Genomic DNA, 21,325 nt, shown 5'->3' with positions numbered 1-21,325 from the left:
TGATGATTTGAACCGCCCGACCCAATTACTCCGGCAGGTCGGCAGCGGGTGTGTTTTTTCTCCACCCGATTCCAGCGGGTCGGTTCCGGGTTGGGCACAAACCCGACTTGGACCGACCCGTGGACAGCCCTAGTTATTAGTAGCAGATTGTGTTGTGTTAAAAAACATATACTTCAAACTGTTGGCCTAATGGTTTTTAAAAGTTTGAGTTTAAGACCTTTGACTAGTATTTTAGGGCCCTTAAGGAATTTCTCCTTGTAATTACCTAATGTGTGTGGGATGTTGGACCATACACCTGGGAAATAGACATAAGCTCTAGACACCCTTGTTAGAAGAAAAAAAAAAAAGGAAAAAAAAGGTCAAACCTAAGCCAGATTTTAGGTTTTTTTTTTCTTCCCAATCCTTAATTAATGCTAACTTTCCAGTTTTATTATATTGATTTAATTTTAAATATTCTAGTAACTATAAATGAGATCTACATCCAACCTACCAACCTAATGAGATCAACCCAACCCAACTCAAAATGATGTCGCGGGTTGGTTTTTGTGGGTTGATAGGTTAGGTTGGGTTGTAATTTTATATTGAGTCTTAGGTTAGCTTGGTTTGGGTTGATCATTTTTTTTTACTCATTTGACCCAACTTGACCCATCATATATGTAAGTTTATTTTATTATCCTCATTTTAATTTTTTTAGTATTTAAAAATAAGTTTTGATGAATTTGAAAACTTGCAATATATTTGAAGTATATTATGTATATTGTAATAATTTATTTTTTAAAAAATAAAAATAAAAATAAAAATAAATTAAAATTTTGACAATAAATGAAACATGCAGCACAACCCACCAACCTAATCCAACCCAATCAAATTGAATCCACATTGGCATTGGCTAGGTTGGGTTGGTTTCTACACGTGTATGGGTTGAGTTAAGAGGAAATTTCTCAACCCAATAAGTTTGAGTTGGATTGAAAAAATCCTCCAACTCGATCCATACACATTACACACCCTAAAGTATAGTACAAGTATGGACTAATGTGCAATTTCACAAGCCTATCGATCTCTATAATGAAAGCATGATAAATGATAGTAGCATATTTGTGGTGTTCCTTGTCTATGATTCAATCTATACCTTCCCCTCTTCCACTACCTATCTATAAAAAAATATTTTAAAAAACTTTTAAAAAAACATAACGCACGTGAATGATAAGATTATAAGTAACCAACCGTATCAAATTATGTAAACTATTGAAATATCAAAAAAAAAAAAAAACACTCCTGTATCAAGAAAAATATAAGCATATAACAACCTTGATGGATTTACTAAAACAATAATTAAGAAAACAAAATAAATTACTGAAACAGTGGGTTAAACTCGTTTTAATACTAATGAGAAAGAACTGCATAACACTTTTTTTTTTTTTTTTGAGAAGCATAACACATAAATTGAGTAGACATTCAATGAGATTTTTATGATATGTCATAGTTTTTATTATGGAAGCATGTATATGACATGATTATAATTTATAAACCACTTCATGGACGTTCCATACTCCTATATGCATGCTATATATATTTTAAGCTATCAAAACTTTCTCATCCAACACAGTTCCATTTTTCTCCTTCAAATCCAAACCTTAGTATTTGTAACAATTTATTTACTATTTGTTTTTTAATATGTAGTGCAAATGTTATCCTATCAGTAAAAATATATCTAACATTTATTTTCTACATGCAGTGCCAAAAAAATTAGTTGTGCTGCTTAATGCTGATTATGTTTCGATGGATGAGGATATATTATGCCCTTCCTTAAAATATGGTAAGGCAAAAAGGTTTGTCATTAATTTGTATGACTTTTAAGTCATTGGTATTTGCTCTAGTGGAGGCCCTTCCATGCCCTTCCTCCACTAAAATACCAACATCGGAACTAGTTTTTCTGTACTAGACTATTCCACTCTCCGTCTGTGAGATACTCCAAAAATTCCATGAACAGCATATTTTACTAGCTATTTATGGGATACTCTAGAAACCTCATGGACTAATAGTTTAGGCTTGTGGGGGATTGAAAATGAGACATCCGGATTTACGTCATACTACATACTATAACGAACCTCTGAATACCCGTTGTAAGTCATACAATTGTTCTATTAATCTCTCTTTTAGCCTAGGTAATTAGTATGCATATTGATACTTTGGCATTTAATAGCCATGCCGAAACTCTTGGTAAATATGCTATTCTAGTTGATGATTGCAGGATCTTCTCAGTCACCTACCCATGGCCATGAAGACGCTCAAACATTGTTATAGAGAAGTCACAAGTCTGCAGATGCATTTGCAACTTGCAAGAAAGGGTGTAAGAAAAGCTGAGGAGTTTGTAATCTTTAGAAAATCCTCCTGATGACGTTTTGTTTTTAATGTATTTTAGATAACCTGGACTAGGGGTGTCAATGTTCGACCCAACCCGTGAACACGACACGAACCCGACACGGGTTTTTTCGGGTTAGGGTTGAGCCTTAATGGGTTTGGGTCATAAACGGGTCGACTCGAAAACGACACGATAAGAAACAGGTCATAAGCGGGTCAACCTGTGTAACCCGCAATAGACACGTTTGACACGCCAATTTATTTGAGTCAAACCTGAAATGACCCGCTTAACACAACCCGTTTAACTCATATAACAAATAAATATTTATTTTATTTTAGATTTGTCAAATACCTTTTATATCCAACATATATTTTAAATTTAAAAATAAAAGTGAGTAATTACATGATTTATCTAACCTTGAGGCAACAAATGGAGAATGAAGATGAGTACATGAGAAGAATGGCAGTCCAAATGCTTGCCAAGTTTGAGAAGTATTGGTTGGACTTCAATGTACTACTAGCTATAGCAGTTACTTCGGACCCTCGTTATAAGCTTCAATTTGTGGATTTTTGCTATAAGAAGCTTTATGGATATAGTGGTTCCCCTGCATATTTGAATGTGCGTGAGAAATTATTTTCTCTTTACTTGGAATATGCAAGTAATGCTCCTACAACATCAGCAGCTACTAGAAAACGTGGTGGACAGGTTGTTCATGTGAGTCCAATTCAATCTTTTAGCAAAGAGACTAGAGCAGTTATGCAGGTAAAAATTATTTTAATTTAATATGTTATATTATATTGCTATTTTTTATTTTAATTTAATAAGTTATTTGCTCTTTTGTAAGAGTGATATTTATTGACATTGTTGTTTATTTAGGAATTTGATTCATTTGAAATCGATGAAGAGTCTGCCCAATCACAAAAAAATCTATTAGAACTCTATTTGGATGAGCCAAGAGTGGACAGGCGTGCAAACTTAGATATTCTCTCATTTTGGAAAGCAAATCAGTTCTGATTCCCTGAATTAGCTTCCATGGCTCGTAATGTTTTGAGTGTTCCTATTTCTACTGTTGCCTCAGAGTCTACTTTTAGTGTTGGTGGGAGAGTGATTGATCAATTTAGGAGTTCATTGAGGCCAGACACTGTTGAGGCATTGGTTTGCACTAGAGATTGGCTGTATGGAGAGAAATGTAATCTTATTTGTTTAATTAGTTATTATTACTCTCACATTATTATTATTTAGTTCTTGTAAAATTGTTGATGCATGATCATATTTTGTAACTACTAATACTTTTTTTTTTTTTTGGGCATAGAACTTGCACAAATGAAATTGGATGAGCTTGTGGAAGATGTTATGATTTTGGATTTCAACAAAGAATCTATGGATGATAATCGTGGTCATAGTCAAGATTAGTCTACTATTTGCTCAAATTTTTTCAATATTGACACTTAGCATTTGGCGAGTTCCTAGGATATTATATTTTTGTTGAACTATGTTATTTTATTTTTGTTAAACTATGTTATTTTGAATTTGGGTTGAAGTGTTGCACTTCTTTTGGAGTGTAAAGAACTTATTTCTAAATGAATATTATATTTTTGTTGAACTATATTATTTTGAACGTGGGTTGAAGACTTGAAGTGTATGCATTGCTTTTTGAGATGTAAAAAAAATTATTTCTAGATGGATATTATATTTAATATTATGCAGGTTGAAATGGGTTGTGTTATATTCGTGTCAACCCAACACGACTCGTTTATTAAGCATGTTAAATGGGTTGGGTCAGGTCAACCCGCCTTATTAACAGGTCGGGTTAGGGTTGAAGGATCCTGACACGATTATTAAATGGGTCGGGTTAGGGTTGAGTCATTTAGTAGAATACCTCTACCTCGACACGACACGAACCCGACACGCTAACCCGAATTGACACCCCTAACCTGGACATGTACTGTGTCTAACAACATTTCTCTTTAGCTTTCAATGAAGTTTCCGTTATTACCCAAAAAAAAAAAAAAAATCCATAATACTTTGGCATTTCTGGCACAGAATCTTGTGGGGAAGGTAACAAATAAAACAAAATTCTTCTTTCTCATAATAAAAAAAAAAAAAAAAAAAATCCAAGTTATCCAAAAAGAGAACTAAACATAAAGTATGAATAAAGAGCGGAATAGTACACCGTTAATTACGAGTAAATAACAAACGCATTTTTCATTTTCATCGGCCGTATAAAGAAATTTGAAGATCAAGTTGCCATTTAATAATATCACATTGTGTTTATTACACACATATGTGTTAAAAGATTACGAAGTCGAGATTGTGTGGGATTGCGAGTTTTTTGGAAGGGAGGAAATGATCTATATTGTGATGAACATTGGCATGGTTATGGTGCAGCGGGATGACGGATTTTGACAGATCTTTTCTCCTTTTCTTTTTTCGTTTTATTTATTTTATAGTTTAAAAAAAGATTCTTGATCAACACTATATTTATCAAGTCAAGTGGCTATCACATACTAATGAGAAGACTAGATAAGTTTTCATTATCAATGTATATATGCCAATAATTAATTTGCTTGCAAAAGGTTAGAAATATAGAAGAATGGATTATTATTTACGGACAATTAGGCGCCCTTTTCGCTTATATTGAACTTTATTACTCAGGTGCATAATTAATAGAGCACTTCTCACCTGTAAATGAAAATAAAAATAAATAAGAACACTAATAAAAAATTCTTTTGATAAGTATTGATATAAGACATTATTATGTAAAAAAGAAGATGATTTGGACCAAAGATATATAGTATTTGTTGCTTAAAAATTTGGTATTAAACATAAGGAGAATTACACTTTACCCACTTGTAGTTTGCCTCAAATTTAACATACCCATCCATGGTTTCATTTTTTGACACTTAACCAACCTGTGTTTCACTCCGTTATTATTCCGTAACCCACCTCCCTTTCAAACATTACTCTAACACATTTTTTATAAAAAAAAAAACAAAAGCCAAAATAGATCAAACACTCATCATTCCCAAAACACACTCCCATCGAAGCGTGCTCACCAAACTAAGATCCTAGATACTACTATGCAACGTGCTTGAGATAATGGACCGAGAACCATCTGGGTTTTGATCGTGCAAGTAAACCAAGGAAGAACGAGACACAGATTCTGGGTTCATCTATTATAAATCGTATTTTTGATTTTTGGTACTTGATTCGTTCATTTTCTCTTGATTGGGTGAGTCCTTGACTTTGTGAGCTTCAAGTTTTGGTTTCCTTTTACTTTCATATGCTCTGTTCATCTGATTCTAGGTAGATCCCTTTAGTTTTTGAAACCTAGGGTTTTAATTTTTTTTTGGGAAATTAGGTTTTTGCAATGATGATTTACATGCAAATCTATGTTTTTGTTTTTTTTTTTTTTGGTATTCATAATGTGGCGCTGCTGGGCCATAGGATTAGGCTTCCTTCATCAATGTGGGGTTGTATGACCATAGGTCTATAATCTTGTACTTGTATCACTGTGAGGGAACTTGTTTTTCTTTCACATGTCACTTTGTTTCGATTATTGCTTTTCATGTGTAAAAATAGTATTGATTATTGCTTTTCTACTCTCCCTTTCCATGGGGTTGTCTCCCAAAAACAGAACAAAAACTTTTAATAATATTGTTTGTTTCTGTGTTGTGGTTTGTGTGGAGCAAGGGTTAAGGGTTATAAATGGAGATGATGATGTAATTTATATGTGTGAGATTCATGCTGCATGGCCTATAGATAGGATAATAATACATGTTGAGGGTGGTGAGGAGCCACTTACAGTTGATGAGCCCTTTGCTATTGAGGAAGTAGGGGGTCAGAATGATGATGAGGTGCATGAAGGAGGTAATGTGGATGCTAAAGGAGGTGGTGGACAAGACTGTCCAGATTTTGATTGGTTGGAGGAAGGGTTTGAGGGGCCAGATTTTGATGACGATGTATTTGGGGATTTAGATGATGGGCCATCTACATATGATAGAGTTAGTGACAGTGCAGCAGCCCCACATAGGCCCTCTGAGGGAAATAATGTCAATGCAACCCCACATAGGCCTATGGCAGCTAACAATGACAAGGAATTAGTAATTAGGTCTAATGCAAGAGAGAGTGGGCATGTGGAAGAAGGTGAATGGATTGACCCACCTATTGAAGATGACATGGAAAGTCTGGTAGGGTCTGATGATGATCAGCCAGCACCAGCTGCTGCAAAAGAACCTGAGTTTAATGTCCAAACTGACATGAGAAAACAAGTGTTAATGAAGGGAATGAAGTTTCCAAACTCTAAGGTTTTTAAGGAGGCCTTGAGGGAATATGCTATAAAGAAGCTAGTAGATATCAAGTTCAAGCTGAATGAGAAGAAGAAGATATCAGTTTATTGCATAAATGAATGTGGATGGAGGTGTTATGCATCTCAACTATCTGGGGAGTTGACATTCCAAATAAAAACATTCAATCCAAAGTGCACTTGATCTATATCCTTCAAACATAGCCAAGTGACTACATGTTATATTGCAAAGAAGTTTGTGCAGGATTTTGACATAAATCCCAATTAGAAAGTGGCTGGTGTTCAACATCATGTGAAGCAATAACTTAAAGTTGACATAAGTTACAGTCACGTGTATAGGGAAAAAAAGGAAAGCTACTGATTTGATTACTAGGATGAACAACTGCAATATGGGAAGCTTAGGGATTATGTAGAGATGATAAGATTGAATGATGTAGGGAGCAAGGTTGTTTTGCAAACTAAAATGGAAGATGAAAATGCACAGCCCAAATTTAAGAGAATGTATGTTAGGTATAATGCACAAAAAGTTGGTTTTTTGGGAGGTTGTAGACCAATCATTGGTTTAGATGGGTGCCACCTGAAAGGGAGATTTGGGGGGCAAAAACATTTTGCCGCAACTAGAGATGGAAATGATAACATTTTCCTAGTTGCACTTGCTTTTGTTGAGCAAGAGAACAAAGATTCATGGGTCTAGTTTCTGTAGCAATTTTCAGATGACATTGGGAATCCAAAGCAACTTAATCTGGTTTTTATCATTGATAGACAAAAGGTATGACCTAGAATTCTACTAACATATCTAAAGTTTAATAATACATGTATGAGTTCATTTGAACATGTTTAACTAACATATTTACTTAATCTGTTTTGTATATAAATTAGGGCCTTATACCTGCAATTGAGATGATGTTCCTAACTTGTGAGTATAGGTACTGTGTGAAGCATATTTATAATAATTTTAAAGTGGACCATAAGGGCATGGAGTTGAAAGATGCACTATGGAGATGTGCCAGAGCCACAACAATCAAGGAGTTTGAGACAAGAATGCAGGAACTGAAGGATCTGAATATCAAGGCATGGGAGTATCTTGCTGACATCAACCCTGCACAATGGTCTAAGTCTCACTTTAGTAGTAGAACTTTGTGTGACTGTTTAGCTAATAACTTGAGTGAGCCTTTCAATTCCATGATCTTAGAAGCTAGGGATAAGCCAATTTTAGCAATGTTGGAGTGGATCAGAGTTAGGCTCATGACCAAACTATATAAAAAGATGAAACATATAGAGAAATACACTAGAAATGTGTGTCCTAATATTCAAGACAAATTAGAGAAGTTAAAACATGAGTCTATACCTTTCTGTGCTACTCCATTAGACAGGTTTATGTATGAGGTTGATAATGGTCATGAGAGACATGTGGTTGACTTGACTAGAAGAACTTGCAGCTGCAGGATTTGGGATTTGATAAGACTTCCATGTAAACATGGGATCTCTGCTATTGTTAAAAACCTAAAGAAAGTGGAGGACTATGTGCATCCTTGTTACTTGAGAGAGGCATATGTTAAAACTTACAAAGAGATAATATAGCCGATGCCTAGCCAGTCTGAGTGGGTTGAGACTAACCAACCTGCTGCTATTGCCCTTCATGTGTATAAACCACCTAGCAGACCACCAAAGCAAGGAAAAAGAGATCCTGAAGAGCCAATGAGAGTTTCTAGGATGAACAAGACAATCAAGTGTGGGAAGTGTCATAGAGAAAGACATAATGCACGAGGGTGCAAGGCAAGCATCACTGGTGAAACTCCATGGCAGAGAAGACAAAGACTTGCTAAATCAAAAGCTGTAAGTATTTCCATATCTTGAACTATAGTCATTTCCTCACATATTTGATGTGTATATGACTTGTACAACCCTATTTGTAGGCACAAGGTAGTAAATCTACAATAACAAAGTAGACTGCAACACCTCAAATTGCATCTCAACCTACACCAAGTACTAGATCTCAGCTTGCATACCAACCTTTTGGTCAAACTGCATCTCAACCTGCACCAAACAATAAGTTTGAGGTGGCAACTCAACCTCTAGCTGCATCTAGGGCCAACTGGTTCTCTTCATCCTCACAACTAAGCTTCTATACCCCCAGAGAGACATGAAATTCTTTACCATTTTAGACACCTCTACTTTCATGAATTTTGTTTCTTTTTTTCCTCTTACTTGATATTGTTGGACCATCTTGCTAACTGCTGGATTTTGGTTATGTAGCCAACAAGTGCATTTGTGTGCACTACTAGTGTACCAAGTCAAGGAAGTGGTGGTGGTGCTGCTATGGGGTTCAAAGGTAAAAAGTTTGGTGTATCAAGGCCACTAAAGTTTCAACCACTTGGTGGAAAGGGCAAGAAGGCCAGTAAGGACACTAAAAGTAGTAATTTGTCAACCACTTGTTTTTGTTATAGTTCCCACACTTAATATAACTAGTATTTAAATTGGTCAAGTGTAAAAAACAATATTGGCTGTTTTGGTTGGAAGATGTGTATGTCTGATGTGTGGTGGACTAGAATTAGGTTTTGGTTGTAAACTTGTTTGCATGTGACTTAAAGTCACAATGACTGTCTTCGCTTTTGAACGATTTGACATTATATCTGTTTTATTAATGTGCATTGACACAAGATAAAGTATTTTGTTGTCCTGTGCTTGTCTGTGCTTTTGGTGGATTTACACAGGAGTATGTGTTTTGCTTGTCTTGTGCTTGTCTTTGCTTTTGGTGGATTTACACAGGTGTATGTATTGACACAAGAAGCTTAATTAATGGCACTTATGTTTAATTAATGGTATTGTCTCAGGTAGGAAGCAAGTCATATGTATGTGTAGAACATGTTCCATTTATGGGCACCTCCCCATGTACAAAGTGTTTGGGGTTTAGGGGGGAAAGGGTTCGAGCTAGGGTTAGCAGCATGTTGTAATTATCTCTCAAAAAGAAAATTTATGGGCTGAAAGCAAGTCATGTTATTAACATTTCCACATAACACTTTGTGGCAACATATATCAATCCAAATCCCATAATGAAGTAAAAAAGAAAGAAAGGTAAACTATAGAACATTTGCACAAAAACAACACTTTGTATTTCAAGAGATAGATACAATAACCAGGGATTTAAATAGGGTTGGTATACCACCAAAATAAATTCAATTACCCAACCGCTTTTCAACATCCCCCCCCCCCCAGCATCATGGCAGGTTAAGGTTCTTCACCCATATATTGTTGTTCACTGAGGCAAAACACAACAACAACATTACAAAAATGAAAAATAACCATGACAAAACTAGTGCTAGCTTGTACAATCTCTTACTCTCTCTAACCCTCTTAAGTTTCACCCTAGCTTCTACATAAAGCTCATGAGCTTCTCTTTCCCTCTGGTTAGATCTTTCTTCCATTTCCCTAGTTGTCATTTATCTTTGATTTGCAAGCTGCAGCTCATTCTCAAGCACACATATCCTTTCACAGACAAATGGGGCAGTTTCACTCCTACAAGTTTCGTTATCCACCCACTGAAAGAAGCCACATTTGGGACCAACCTGATCATTACAATTACAAAAATTAATTTCACAGTTCACAACTAATCACAACTAATAATTCAATTCAAATCAAATCAAATACAACAATGGAATTGTTTCTTACCTTAAATTGACGACAACCGAGGAATTTTCTTCCATAGTTACTAGCTTTTCGACTTGTTCGTAGGGCACAATTCTCATGGGTACATAAATGACCATCTAAGGCATGGTAGAAACCATTAGTTGTAGAGCCATTCCTAGTTGATGAAGACAGCAAAAATCTGTTACAAGCTTACAGACCAACAAATCTATTACAAGTCACATGGTTAAAATTTTCAACACGTGTTTGAAGGAAGGATAATCCTATGAGATGAGCTTGCATATGGAAAAGTATCATCTATTATGTGATTCCTCACAGTGATACAAATACAAGATTATAGACCTATGGTTATGCAGCCCCACATTGATTAAGGAAGCCTAATCCTATGGTCCAGCAGCCCTACATTGATGAATACAAAAAAAAAAAAAACATAGATTTGCATGTAAATCGTCGTCCTTGCAGAAACCCAATTTCAAATTTTTTTTTAAATCCTAGGTTTCAAAAATTAAAGGGATCAAGTACCAAAAATCACCCAATCAGGAGAAAATGAACGGATCAAGTACCAAAAATAAAAAATACGATATGTAACTAATGAACCCGGAATCTATGTCTCGTTCTTCTCAATTTACTTGCCCGATCAAAACCCAGATGGTTCTCGGTCCATTATCTCAAGCACATTGCATAGTAGCATCTAGGTTCTTAGTTTGGTGAGCACGCCTGGATGTGAGTGTGTTTTGGGAGTGAGGAGTGTTTGATCCTTTTTAGCTTTTGTTTTTGATAAAAAAAATGTGTTGGAGTAACGTCTGAAAGGGAGGTGGGATACCAAATAATAATGGAGTGAAGCACAGGTTAATTAAGTGTAATTCCCCCTAAACTAAAAGAATTATCCAAGAAACACTGTGGTTAAAGGTAGAAACAAAGGCTTACAAGAATATTTTTTTAATGACTGGCATTGGCCTTTTAGCATTACACACTCCTAATATGTTCTCAAGGAAAAGGTAATTGACACAACATAGAATTGAAATCTTATTACAATAGATTCACTCAACTGAATTCTAATAAGATCACCAACCCATCTTCTTTCAAATATGTGGTTCCAATCCCTACTAAGGGAGTCAATCTTGTACCGGAGGCTATACCGGTTTGACCAAGAGAACAATATATTTCGGTGGTCAAAATGGGCAAATAGCCATAGATGCTGAAGAATATAGTTAGTAGGCAATGGTTTGAAAGAAATTATAATAGTAACATCTCGACTCTTAGAGAGTCGATTTTGGGGTATAAATCGAGTTTTTAATGCTCGATTTTCATGGTCTGATTCTATCCGATGTGGCATATTTTCCACGTGGCGTCTAGTTGGAAATCGAGCATCTGAGACTCGATTTATATCTTTTATATATCCTCTTCTTTATCCTTATTTTTTCTGGGTTTCACTCTCTTCTCACCTGATCTGCTTCTTCCTCTTCCACGCTGATCTGCCCAGCCGCCCAGCCGCCGCCGACCCAAGCAAACCCAGGCCGCCGCGCCTCAGGTCGCACGACCCAGGCCTTTGCACCTCAGGTCGCACTACCCAGGCCTCCGCGCCCAAGGTCGCGCGAACCTGGGGCGCGGCGGCCTGGGTCGCACCCCGGCAGCGCGAACCTGGGTCGCGCCCCAGGTCGCGCGACCTAGGCCTCCGCGCCCCAGGTCGCGCGAACCTGGGGCGCGGCGGCCTAGGTCGCGGCCGGGCGGCGGGAACTGGCGCGGCGGCCCGGGTCGCGGCCGTAGCGTGAACTGGGTCGCCCCCAGGGCGCGCGAACCTGGGGCGCGGCGGCCTGGGTCGTGCCCAGGTAGCGCGAACCTGGGTCGCGCCCCAGGTCGCGCGACCCAGGCCTCCGCGCCCCAAGTCGCGCGAACCTGGGGCGCGGCGGCCTAGGTCGCGGCCAGGCAGCGCGAACCTGGGGCGCGGCGGCCTGGGTCACGCCCAGGCCGCGCGACCCAGGTCGCCGTGGATCTGGGGCAATGGTTTTTTTTTTTTTTTTGTGCGTACTGGGTTCTGCGTGATCTTCCCATGGTGATGAATTTTGATGGTTGTTGATGGTTGTCCTGTATTTCAGGAACATATGGTAAAAGACTTAGATTAAATTTTTTTGGGTTTGTAAATCGAGTCTTTAAGACTCGATTTTTGATTTATTTTTTTTGGGTTTGTAAATCGAGTCTATAAGACTCGATTTTCAGGTAGATTACACGTGGAAAAAATGCCACATCAGATAGAATTAGACCATAGAAATCGAGCATTAAAGACTCGGTTTATAGCCCCAAAATCGAGTCTTTTAGACTCGAGATGCTTGTAAAAAATATAGTTTGTAAACCTTAACTACTAACTATATTGTTCAGCATCTATGGCTAATTGCCCATTTTGGCCTATTTCGGTACCGGTTAATACCGATGTTCTGTTTCGAGTTTATAGCTATTATATATATATATATATATATATATATATATATATATATATATATATATATATAAAATGTAAAAGTTTACCATAAAACATTACCTTAATTCAGAATAAATTATTCATGGTTTTAGACTTTAGCATCAACAAAAAGAAAAAAAAAACACAATATAAAAAACATAAAGCTTAATTGTTCATTGCATACTAAGAAAACAAATAATACTAATTAGTTAATGCAAATAAGTTACTATTCTGCCCTTACAAAAATTCTAAAAATTACAAAACTAAAAAGAAAAAAAAAGTTTTTTTTTTTTTATTTTTTTTTTGTACCAGCCGGTACGCCTGGTTTTGGCCAATACACTCGAAATTGGCCGATATGCTTAGTACATGGCCGGTATGTCCGGTATTTAAACCGATATGAAATGTTGACGTTTCAATACCGATACATGTACCGGTACGTTACATACTAGCCAGTACGGCCGGTACCGATACGATATCAACCACTTTGATCCCCATTCTTCTCTTTATATGTCTTGAAAAGAGAAAAAAAAAATAATCGCAATTATAAGAAGCTAGAAAAAGACAATCAATAGCATATAGGTAAACTTGTCTTACAGACCTTATATCTCTAGGAATACCACCTTGAGCTGTTCATATTTGAATAACATAAATAAAACATTAAAATAATACAGAAATAAGAATCCACGAAATTAGAATCATACACAAACCTAATTCCACCAAGAAATTAAGATAATGAAGCACATTTTGACATGATTATTCATTTGACTACAACTTCTTGGATTGGGGAAAAAAAGAATAAAAGATTTATAAGCATGATAAGGTAGAAGAGAGAAACTAATAAGAAAGTGATCGAGTTGTAATAGAGTCAGTTTTTAATTTAAGTTTTGTTGGAGCATTTTAATATTAATTAATTAAAATGAATAAATGTTACAACATAAATGTAAAGATGTGGGAGTGAATATGAAAGATGTGGAGCTAGTGAAAATGTTTAATTCCACATTGAAAAGGAGAGAGACTATTTTATTCATTTTAATTGTGGTGATTAGTGGGCTAACATGAATTGTCTCAGATATTGTGATAGATACGTGCGCAAAGAGGAGGTGAAGGGTGGAGGTATCAAAAATGGAAATGAATCAGTCTTTTGGATTCTCTTACTTGACATCCCATTCAGAATAATTGTCATATCCGTTGGTGAGTAAATGGCCCGAATTAATACTCCATTTTTATTATGAAAAATGAAGAGCCATTAATCCATTTAATGGACTATCCGTTTGGGCCTTTTCATTTTTCAGAAACTCCTTATTTCACCATTAATTATGTAACTCCAGCCCATTAGATTAATATTCAGTAATTAATCTTGTAACACCCACTACATCAGAATAATGGACCTAATTAATCAGGTTAATTTGAGTAATAATTTCATGAAACCCATTGAGCCTATAAATAGACTCATCAGACTCAATCCAAATTACTGCAATATACACTTAAAAAAATAGAGAGGTTCTTATTAAGGAAGGGTGTTCTTTCTAGCGGAGCTTGAGCTTGAGCTTGAACACTTTGTGCAGAGGTTGTTCTAGCCATATGACACTTGTTGGACTGTTATATCTTGGGGAAGACAAGTCAGAGAAGGCCTGCACCAGTTACAAAGTTTAGCCAACCAATGGCTTGAATATCTTTAAAGAGAGTGAGTATTGCGCCTTATTTCAAATAGTGTTGTGTAATTTTTCTTCTTTAAATTAATAATATTCAGAAGTATTACTCAGTTCCTCGTTGTGTTATTTCTATTATTTTTGTATTTGCACCAACAATTTTAAGAAGATTTAACACATGGAGCCTACACAAGAGAAACCAAATGAGCTAGTTGGAGATCTCAACAAGCCCTTTTGCTTTAAGGGAGTACACTTCAAGAGGTGGAAAGGAAATGTCCTCTTTTACTTAAGTCTTCTCAAAGTCGCCTACATCCTCACTGACAAGACTCTGTCAAAGGTTTCTATTGATGAGATGAGCGAGGAAGAATTTAGTCTTCATCAAGAAAAAATAGATAAGTATACAAAATATCAATATAATTGTCCCTCTTATATTTTTAATTGTCTTGCCGATTATTTCTATGATTATTATGATACAACTTATAATTCTGCTAAGAAAATTTGGAAAGCTTTACAAAGCAAGTATGATACCGAGGAGGCTAGTGCAAAAAAATATGCTGCTAGTAGATTTTTCTGTTACCAAATGGTGGATGGAAAATCGGTGGTGGATCAAGCAGAAGACTTCTAAATGATTGTGGTAAAATTGAGATCCGAAGGCATAAAGATTGGAGATAATTTGGTGGTAGTTGGCATAATTGATAAACTACCACAATCTTGGAGGGAGTTCCAAAGGACTTTGCGGTATAAACAAAAGGAGACATCCTTGAAGACTTTGATTACACGCATCTATATGGAGGAGGAGGCTAGAGGACATGATGCACTCATGACACAAGAGAGCAATGGTACTTCCACCACAAAGGTAAACTTTATTTCAGCCAATAATAATATGTCCAAAAATCATTTTCCAAGAAATGGTCAATTGAAGCCTAAAAAAAGAGCTTTTAAAAATAATAATAGACCTCAAGGAAGGGGAAACCCGAATAAAAGCTACAATAAGAACCAATGACCCCCTTCACAAGATCAATTTAATATATCTTGTTTTGTCTGTGGCAAGAGTGGGTATATTGCTTGATTTTGGAAAATTTGGAAACGTGGATCTGTCCCTCAGGCTAACATAACCAAAGAGTCTTTAGTGGTTATGATTATAGACATCAATATGGTGCAATATGCTGAAGGGTGGTGGGCAGATTCTGGTGCTAATAGGCATGTCTGCTATGACAAAAATTGGTTCAAGTTGTACACTCCTTTTGAAGAAGAAAAAACTGTTATGCTTGGTGACTCTAGCAAAACCAAGGTTCTTGGGAGTGGTGAGGTTGATTTTAAATTGGACGTGAAAGTTGTACTTTACACTCTGTCCATGAGAAAGAATTTGATGTCAAGTTTTTAGCTTAACAAGGTTGGCTTCAAGCAAACTATGGAATCTGATAATTATGTAATCACTAAAAAATGATTATTTGTGGGCAAGGGTTATACTTGTGATGGAATGTTTAAATTGAATGTTGAGAATGGCAAAGCATCTACCAGTTCAGTTTATATACTTTCTTCTACTAATTTTTGGCATGCTCGTTTTTCTCATATAAATAATAGATATGTGGGAATTATGAGTAGTTTAGGATTAAGACTGTCAAAAGATTTTGAAAAATGTGAAACTTGTAGTCAAGCTAAGATTACAAAAATGCCTCATAAAAGTGTTGTAAGAAATACTGAATTGCTTGAGTTAATTCACTTTGATTTATGTGAATTTGATGAAATTTTAACTCGTGGAGGAAATAGATATATTATTACTTTATTGACGATTTCTCAAAATATACAACTATTTATTTGTGGAAAATTAAAAGTGATGCTTTTGAAAAATTTCAAGATTTTTTAAAAGAAGTTAAAAATCAATTCGGTAGGAAAATAAAAAGAATAAGAAGTGATAGAGGCTGTGAGTATGAATCAAGTGCATTCAACTCATTTGTTTAGTTTTTGGGAATTATCCATGAAACTACTGCACCATATTCATCTGCTTCTAATGGTGTGACTGAAAGAAAAAATAGAACTCTAATTGAGTTAACAAATGCTATGTTAATTAAATCTGGTGCACTTTTACATTTTTTGGGTGAAGCTATTTTAACTGCATGTTATGTTTTGAATAGGGTGCCACATAAAAAATCACATATCACACATTTTGAGATGTGGAAAGGATATAAGCCAAATTTGGGATATTTGAGAGTATGGGGTTATCTTGCTTATGTAAGGCTTATTGACCCTAAAATACCTAAATTAGGTATAAGAGGTACCACCTATACTTTTCTTGGTTATGCGATTAACAATGCAGCCTATAGATTTTTTGATCTTAAAAACAAAATAATTTTTGAATCTGATGATGCAATTTTTCATGAAGAAAAATTTCCTTTTAAATTGAAAAATAATGGGGGTGAAGAAAATATTTTGTCACAACCTAGTTCTTCTACTTCACATTTACAAAATCAAGAAAATTTTGAAGCGGAACCTAGGAGTAAAAGAGCTAGAGTTGAAAAGGATTTTAGTCTTGATTGTTATGTTTTTAACATTGAGGAAAATTCTCAAAATTTAAAAGAGGCTTTAACATCACTTGATGCTATTTTTTGGAAAGAGGCTGTAAATGATGAGATGAAATCTCTAATTTCTAATAGAACTTGGAAATTAGTAGATCTTCCACTGGGTGGTAAGACCATAGGTTGTAAATGAGTCCTTAGAAAAAAATTGAAACCGGATGGATTAATAGATAAGTTTAAAGATAGACTTGTTGCAAAAGGCTTTAAACAAAAAGTTGATCTTGATTTCTTTGATACATTTTCTCCGGTAACAAGAATTACATCTATTAGATTGTTAATTGCTATTGCTGCAATTTTTTATTTGAAAATTCATCAAATGGATGTAAAAACTACTTTTCTAAATGGGGACTTAGAGGAAGAGATTTATATGGACCAACACGAAGGCTTTGTAGAGCCTGGACAAGAAAGCAAGGTATGTAACTAAATGGATGTAAAAACTGCTTTTCTAAATGGGGAATTAGAGGAAGAGATTTATATGAACCAACCCGAATGCTTTGTAGAGCCTAAAGAAGAAAGCAAGGTATGTAACTAATTCCCTATATGGCTTAAAACAAGTACCTAAGTAGTGGGATGAAAATTTTGATTCTTGCATGATGGAGAATGACTATAAATCAAATGAATGTGATAAATGTATTTATTCTAAATCATGGAATAATTTATATGTTATTATTAGCCTTTATGTGGATGATATGTTGATTTTTGGCTCTAATATGCATGTTATAAATGAGACAAAAAATGTGCTTAAAAACCATTTTGATATGAAAGATCTTGGTGATGCTAATTTTATTTTGGGCATGAAAATTACAAAAACATATGATGAAATATTTCTTGATCAATTACATTATGTTGAGAAAATATAATTTTCGTGATCACAAAAGTGTAGCTACTCCTTTTGATTCTAATGTTCATTTATTTTCTGTGAATAATGATGATGAGATTTTTAATTAAAAGGATTATGCTAGAATCATTGGTAATTTGTGTTATACTACTGATTATACTAGACCTGACATTATATATGTAGTAGGAGTGCTTAGCAAATTTACTAGCAAGCTTAGTAAAGATCATTGGCTAGCTATTGAGCGAGTCATGAGATATTTAATTAGTACCAAAAGTTATGGCTTATTTTATAAAAATTACCTTGTTGTGATTGAAGCTTTTAGTGATGCCGATTGGAACACTTTGTCAGCATATTCTCTCTCTACCACTGGTTATATTTTTACCTTGGGTAGTGGTGTTATTTGTTAGAAATTTAAAAAGCAAATAATAATTGCTAATTCAACAATGGAAGCTGAATTAATAGCATTAGTTTCAGCTAGTAAAGAGGCAAATTGGCTTAGAGATTTGTTATATGAAATTCTACTTTGGGAAAAACCAATTTCACCTATATTAATTCATTGTGATAGCACTGCTGCAATTGGTAGAGTAAAAAACCGTTACTATAATGGCAAATCCAGATCTATAAGAAGAAAGCACAATACCAAGCGATCTTATTTGAGTAGTGGCATCATAAATGTGGATTATAGTAAATCTAATGATAATCTTGCAGATCCATTTACCAAGGCCTTGGCAAAAGATTGGGTCTGGAATACATCGAGGGGGATGGGACTAAAGTCCATATAATCATGAGCCATGTATGAAGATACCCAACCCAATGACTAGAGATCCTGAGAATTGGGTTCAATGGGAAAAACGAATCATACGATGGTCGTAAGAAATGCACTATTTATTTATTTATTTTTAATTATTTATTTTGTAACTAATTTTTAAATTGTTCATCCCTATGATGTAAGTGCATTTATCCTGTAATGTGGAGAGGTGGAGTAAAAACTCTTAATGAAATTTGTAACTCGTATGAGTGGGGTGTCAGAATTACAGTAGCACCCTTGACAAAATTTCACCTATGTGAGTGTAGGGGTGGGGCCACTACCTATGAAATTTGGACTTAATCTCAAATATACTCATGAAAATGGGATCAGCACACAGCTGTAAAGTGCTAACTATAAAACCTCATGTCAATACCTAGGTTGTTATGTGTAAGTAGTGACGCTTAATTTCTTTAAAGCAGTCCTAGTTCAAGTTACAGACCACTACGACTCTAGCATTGAGATCGTTGTTTTACTAAGTGAAGGTTTAATGCAGAGCACACCTTCATGATGTATAGTGACATGTCTTTGCCTGGTAATCTCTCTTTAACAAAAAGTTTAATATTAAACTGAGTGGGGGGATTGTTGGAGAATTTTAATATTAATTAATTAAAATGAATAAATGTTACAACATAAATGTAAAGATGTGGGAGTGGATATGGAAGATAAGGAGTTAGTGAAAATGTTTAATCCCACATTGAAAAGGAGAGAAACTATTTTATTCCTTTTAATTGTGGTGATTTATGGGCTAATATGAATTATCTCAGATATTGGGTAAGGAACGTGCGCAAGGGGGAGGTGAAGGGTGGAGGTATCAAAAATAGAAATGAATTAGCCTATCTTCCTACTTGACAGCCCATTCAAGATAATTTTCTATTTATAGGCCTATTGAGCCTATAAATAGACTCATTCATACCCAATCCAAGTTATGCAATATACACTAAAAAAAATAGAGAGGTTCTTGGCAAAGAAGGGTGTTCTTTTTGGTGGAGTTTTGGGCTTGAACACTTTGTGCAGAAGTTATTCTAGCCATACGACACTTGCTGGGCTGTTGTATCCTAGGGGAGATAAGTCAGAGAAGGTTTGCACCTGTTACAAAGTTTAGCCAACCAAGGGCTTAAATATCCTTAAAGAGAGCGAGTGCTGCACCTCAGTCCAAATAGTGTTGTGTAATTTTTCTTTCTTAAATTATTATTTCCATTATTATTGTGTTTGCACCAACGACTTTCAAAACATGGGCAACATTGTGCTTCAATGTGAACTTGTTAAACTTCTTCCATTTTTTAGATGAAGTAGTTTTTTTTGAAACATGTGGTGTAATGTGGATTTGAAAAACTTCCTTCAATTTTTTTTTTTAAGAAACAATTTTATCCATTTTTTTTTCTTTAAAGCATCCGAAACTTTTGTTATGGATGTACACTATATGTGGCTACTTTTAGAATTAAAAATTGGGGAAAACTTAAATGAAATATGTATAGTACCTTAAATACTATCTCTTAAATATCGCTTTTAAATTTCAGCCACTTGTCTAAATACTTAATAGAGGCTATAGAGAAAACGGCGTTGAGCATCTGTATCTTTCTGTCTTTTTTTTTTTTTTTTAAAAAATTTCTTTCCCGTCAAAATTCATTTAGACTTCCACATCAGAATAACATGAAAGTGAGATCAAGAGTTTCAATTTCATTCAACGTTGGACATCTTTGTGAGATAGGTGTCCTTATTTTGCTTCCTGTACTTATTATTGTAAAATGGTGACAATCCTTGAATGTTCTATCATGCTGGCTTTCGCTCCTTGTTATAGTTGTAATCTCTTTGTTCTTCAATAAAGTTCTATCATTGAAGTAAAAAAAAACACACACACACACACACACACACACACACACACACACAAACATGAAAATCAATCACTCTGAAAATTTTGAGATCTATCCCTACTTAATCATAGTCTTGGAATGTGGACAAGAACAAAGTTTTTCTTCAAACTAGTTTGGAGAGAAACTCTTCAAACTTCTTAAATATTTATTTTTTGGATGTGAATTTTGAAAATCTAACTATTGAATTTTATGTTCCTTATTTTCTTAACAAGCATATCAAATTCCGTTCAAATTGGATATTATTTATTATTCGATCAATAAACTTATTTTTATACACAATTTTAGATCATATAAACTTGAAATTTTAACATTTGTTTGATGACATAACAATTGATCTTTAATTTTCTTAAAAATTTTCAAGTATGAAAGATATAATAAGAACAAGCAATCTAATAGTTAGATTTTCAAAATTCACTCTCAATATAAAAATATATAAGGGATTTGAAGGGTTTTCTCTTCAAAGTAGTTTAGAAAGAAACTTTGTTCTGCGGACTAGGAGCTCACTAAGTTTGACTCATCATATGGGGCCATTCGATCTCTAATCTCAACTCTACTATTCTTCTTCAACCCAAATTCCTTCTATTTAGGTTTTCTAAAACTTAATGGAACCACAGCCTTCTCATCCTCTGTCCTCGATCTCTCATCTCCTGCCTCTACAACTCGCCACTATGGCACAATGCTAGGGAATTCTTTTCTATTTTCTCATCTCATCTCTTAGAACAATAGCATTTGTTGTGCTAAGCCAAATGATTTTCTAACCCATCAAAACCCTACTTTATTTATTTATCATAGTATTTAACAATACACTCTACATC

At 35.1% G+C, this 21,325-nt stretch overlaps 2 protein-coding genes across 2 annotated transcripts; both read left to right on the top strand.

Moving 5' to 3' along the window:
* Positions 1–2,791: 2,791 nt before the first annotated feature.
* LOC142616397 (zinc finger BED domain-containing protein RICESLEEPER 1-like) lies at positions 2,792–3,376 on the top strand. Its single transcript, XM_075789260.1, has 2 exons — positions 2,792–3,124; positions 3,239–3,376. The coding sequence occupies exons 1-2, from the start codon at positions 2,792–2,794 to the stop codon at positions 3,374–3,376; spliced, it is 471 nt and encodes a 156-aa protein (XP_075645375.1).
* A 4,267-nt stretch (positions 3,377–7,643) lies between these two features.
* Positions 7,644–8,249, top strand: LOC142616396 (uncharacterized). Its single transcript, XM_075789259.1, has one exon. It carries the CDS (start codon positions 7,644–7,646, stop codon positions 8,247–8,249), a length of 606 nt encoding a protein of 201 aa, XP_075645374.1.
* Positions 8,250–21,325: the final 13,076 nt, after the last annotated feature.

This window comes from Castanea sativa, chromosome 11 (assembly GCF_040712315.1).
Source record: "Castanea sativa cultivar Marrone di Chiusa Pesio chromosome 11, ASM4071231v1".
Classification (NCBI taxonomy): domain Eukaryota; kingdom Viridiplantae; phylum Streptophyta; class Magnoliopsida; order Fagales; family Fagaceae; genus Castanea; species Castanea sativa.
The sequence above is the reverse complement of the archived record's forward strand: the minus strand, read 5'-3'. Positions and strand labels throughout refer to the sequence as shown.

Coding starts and splice junctions, on each gene's coding strand:
- LOC142616397 (XM_075789260.1), top strand. CDS start 2,792: ATGGAGAATGAAGATGAGTACATGAGAAGAATGGCAGTCCAAATGCTT. Junction 3,125..3,238: donor AGACTAGAGCAGTTATGCAG/GTAAAAATTATT, acceptor TTGTTTATTTAG/GAATTTGATTCATTTGAAAT.
- LOC142616396 (XM_075789259.1), top strand. CDS start 7,644: ATGGAGTTGAAAGATGCACTATGGAGATGTGCCAGAGCCACAACAATC.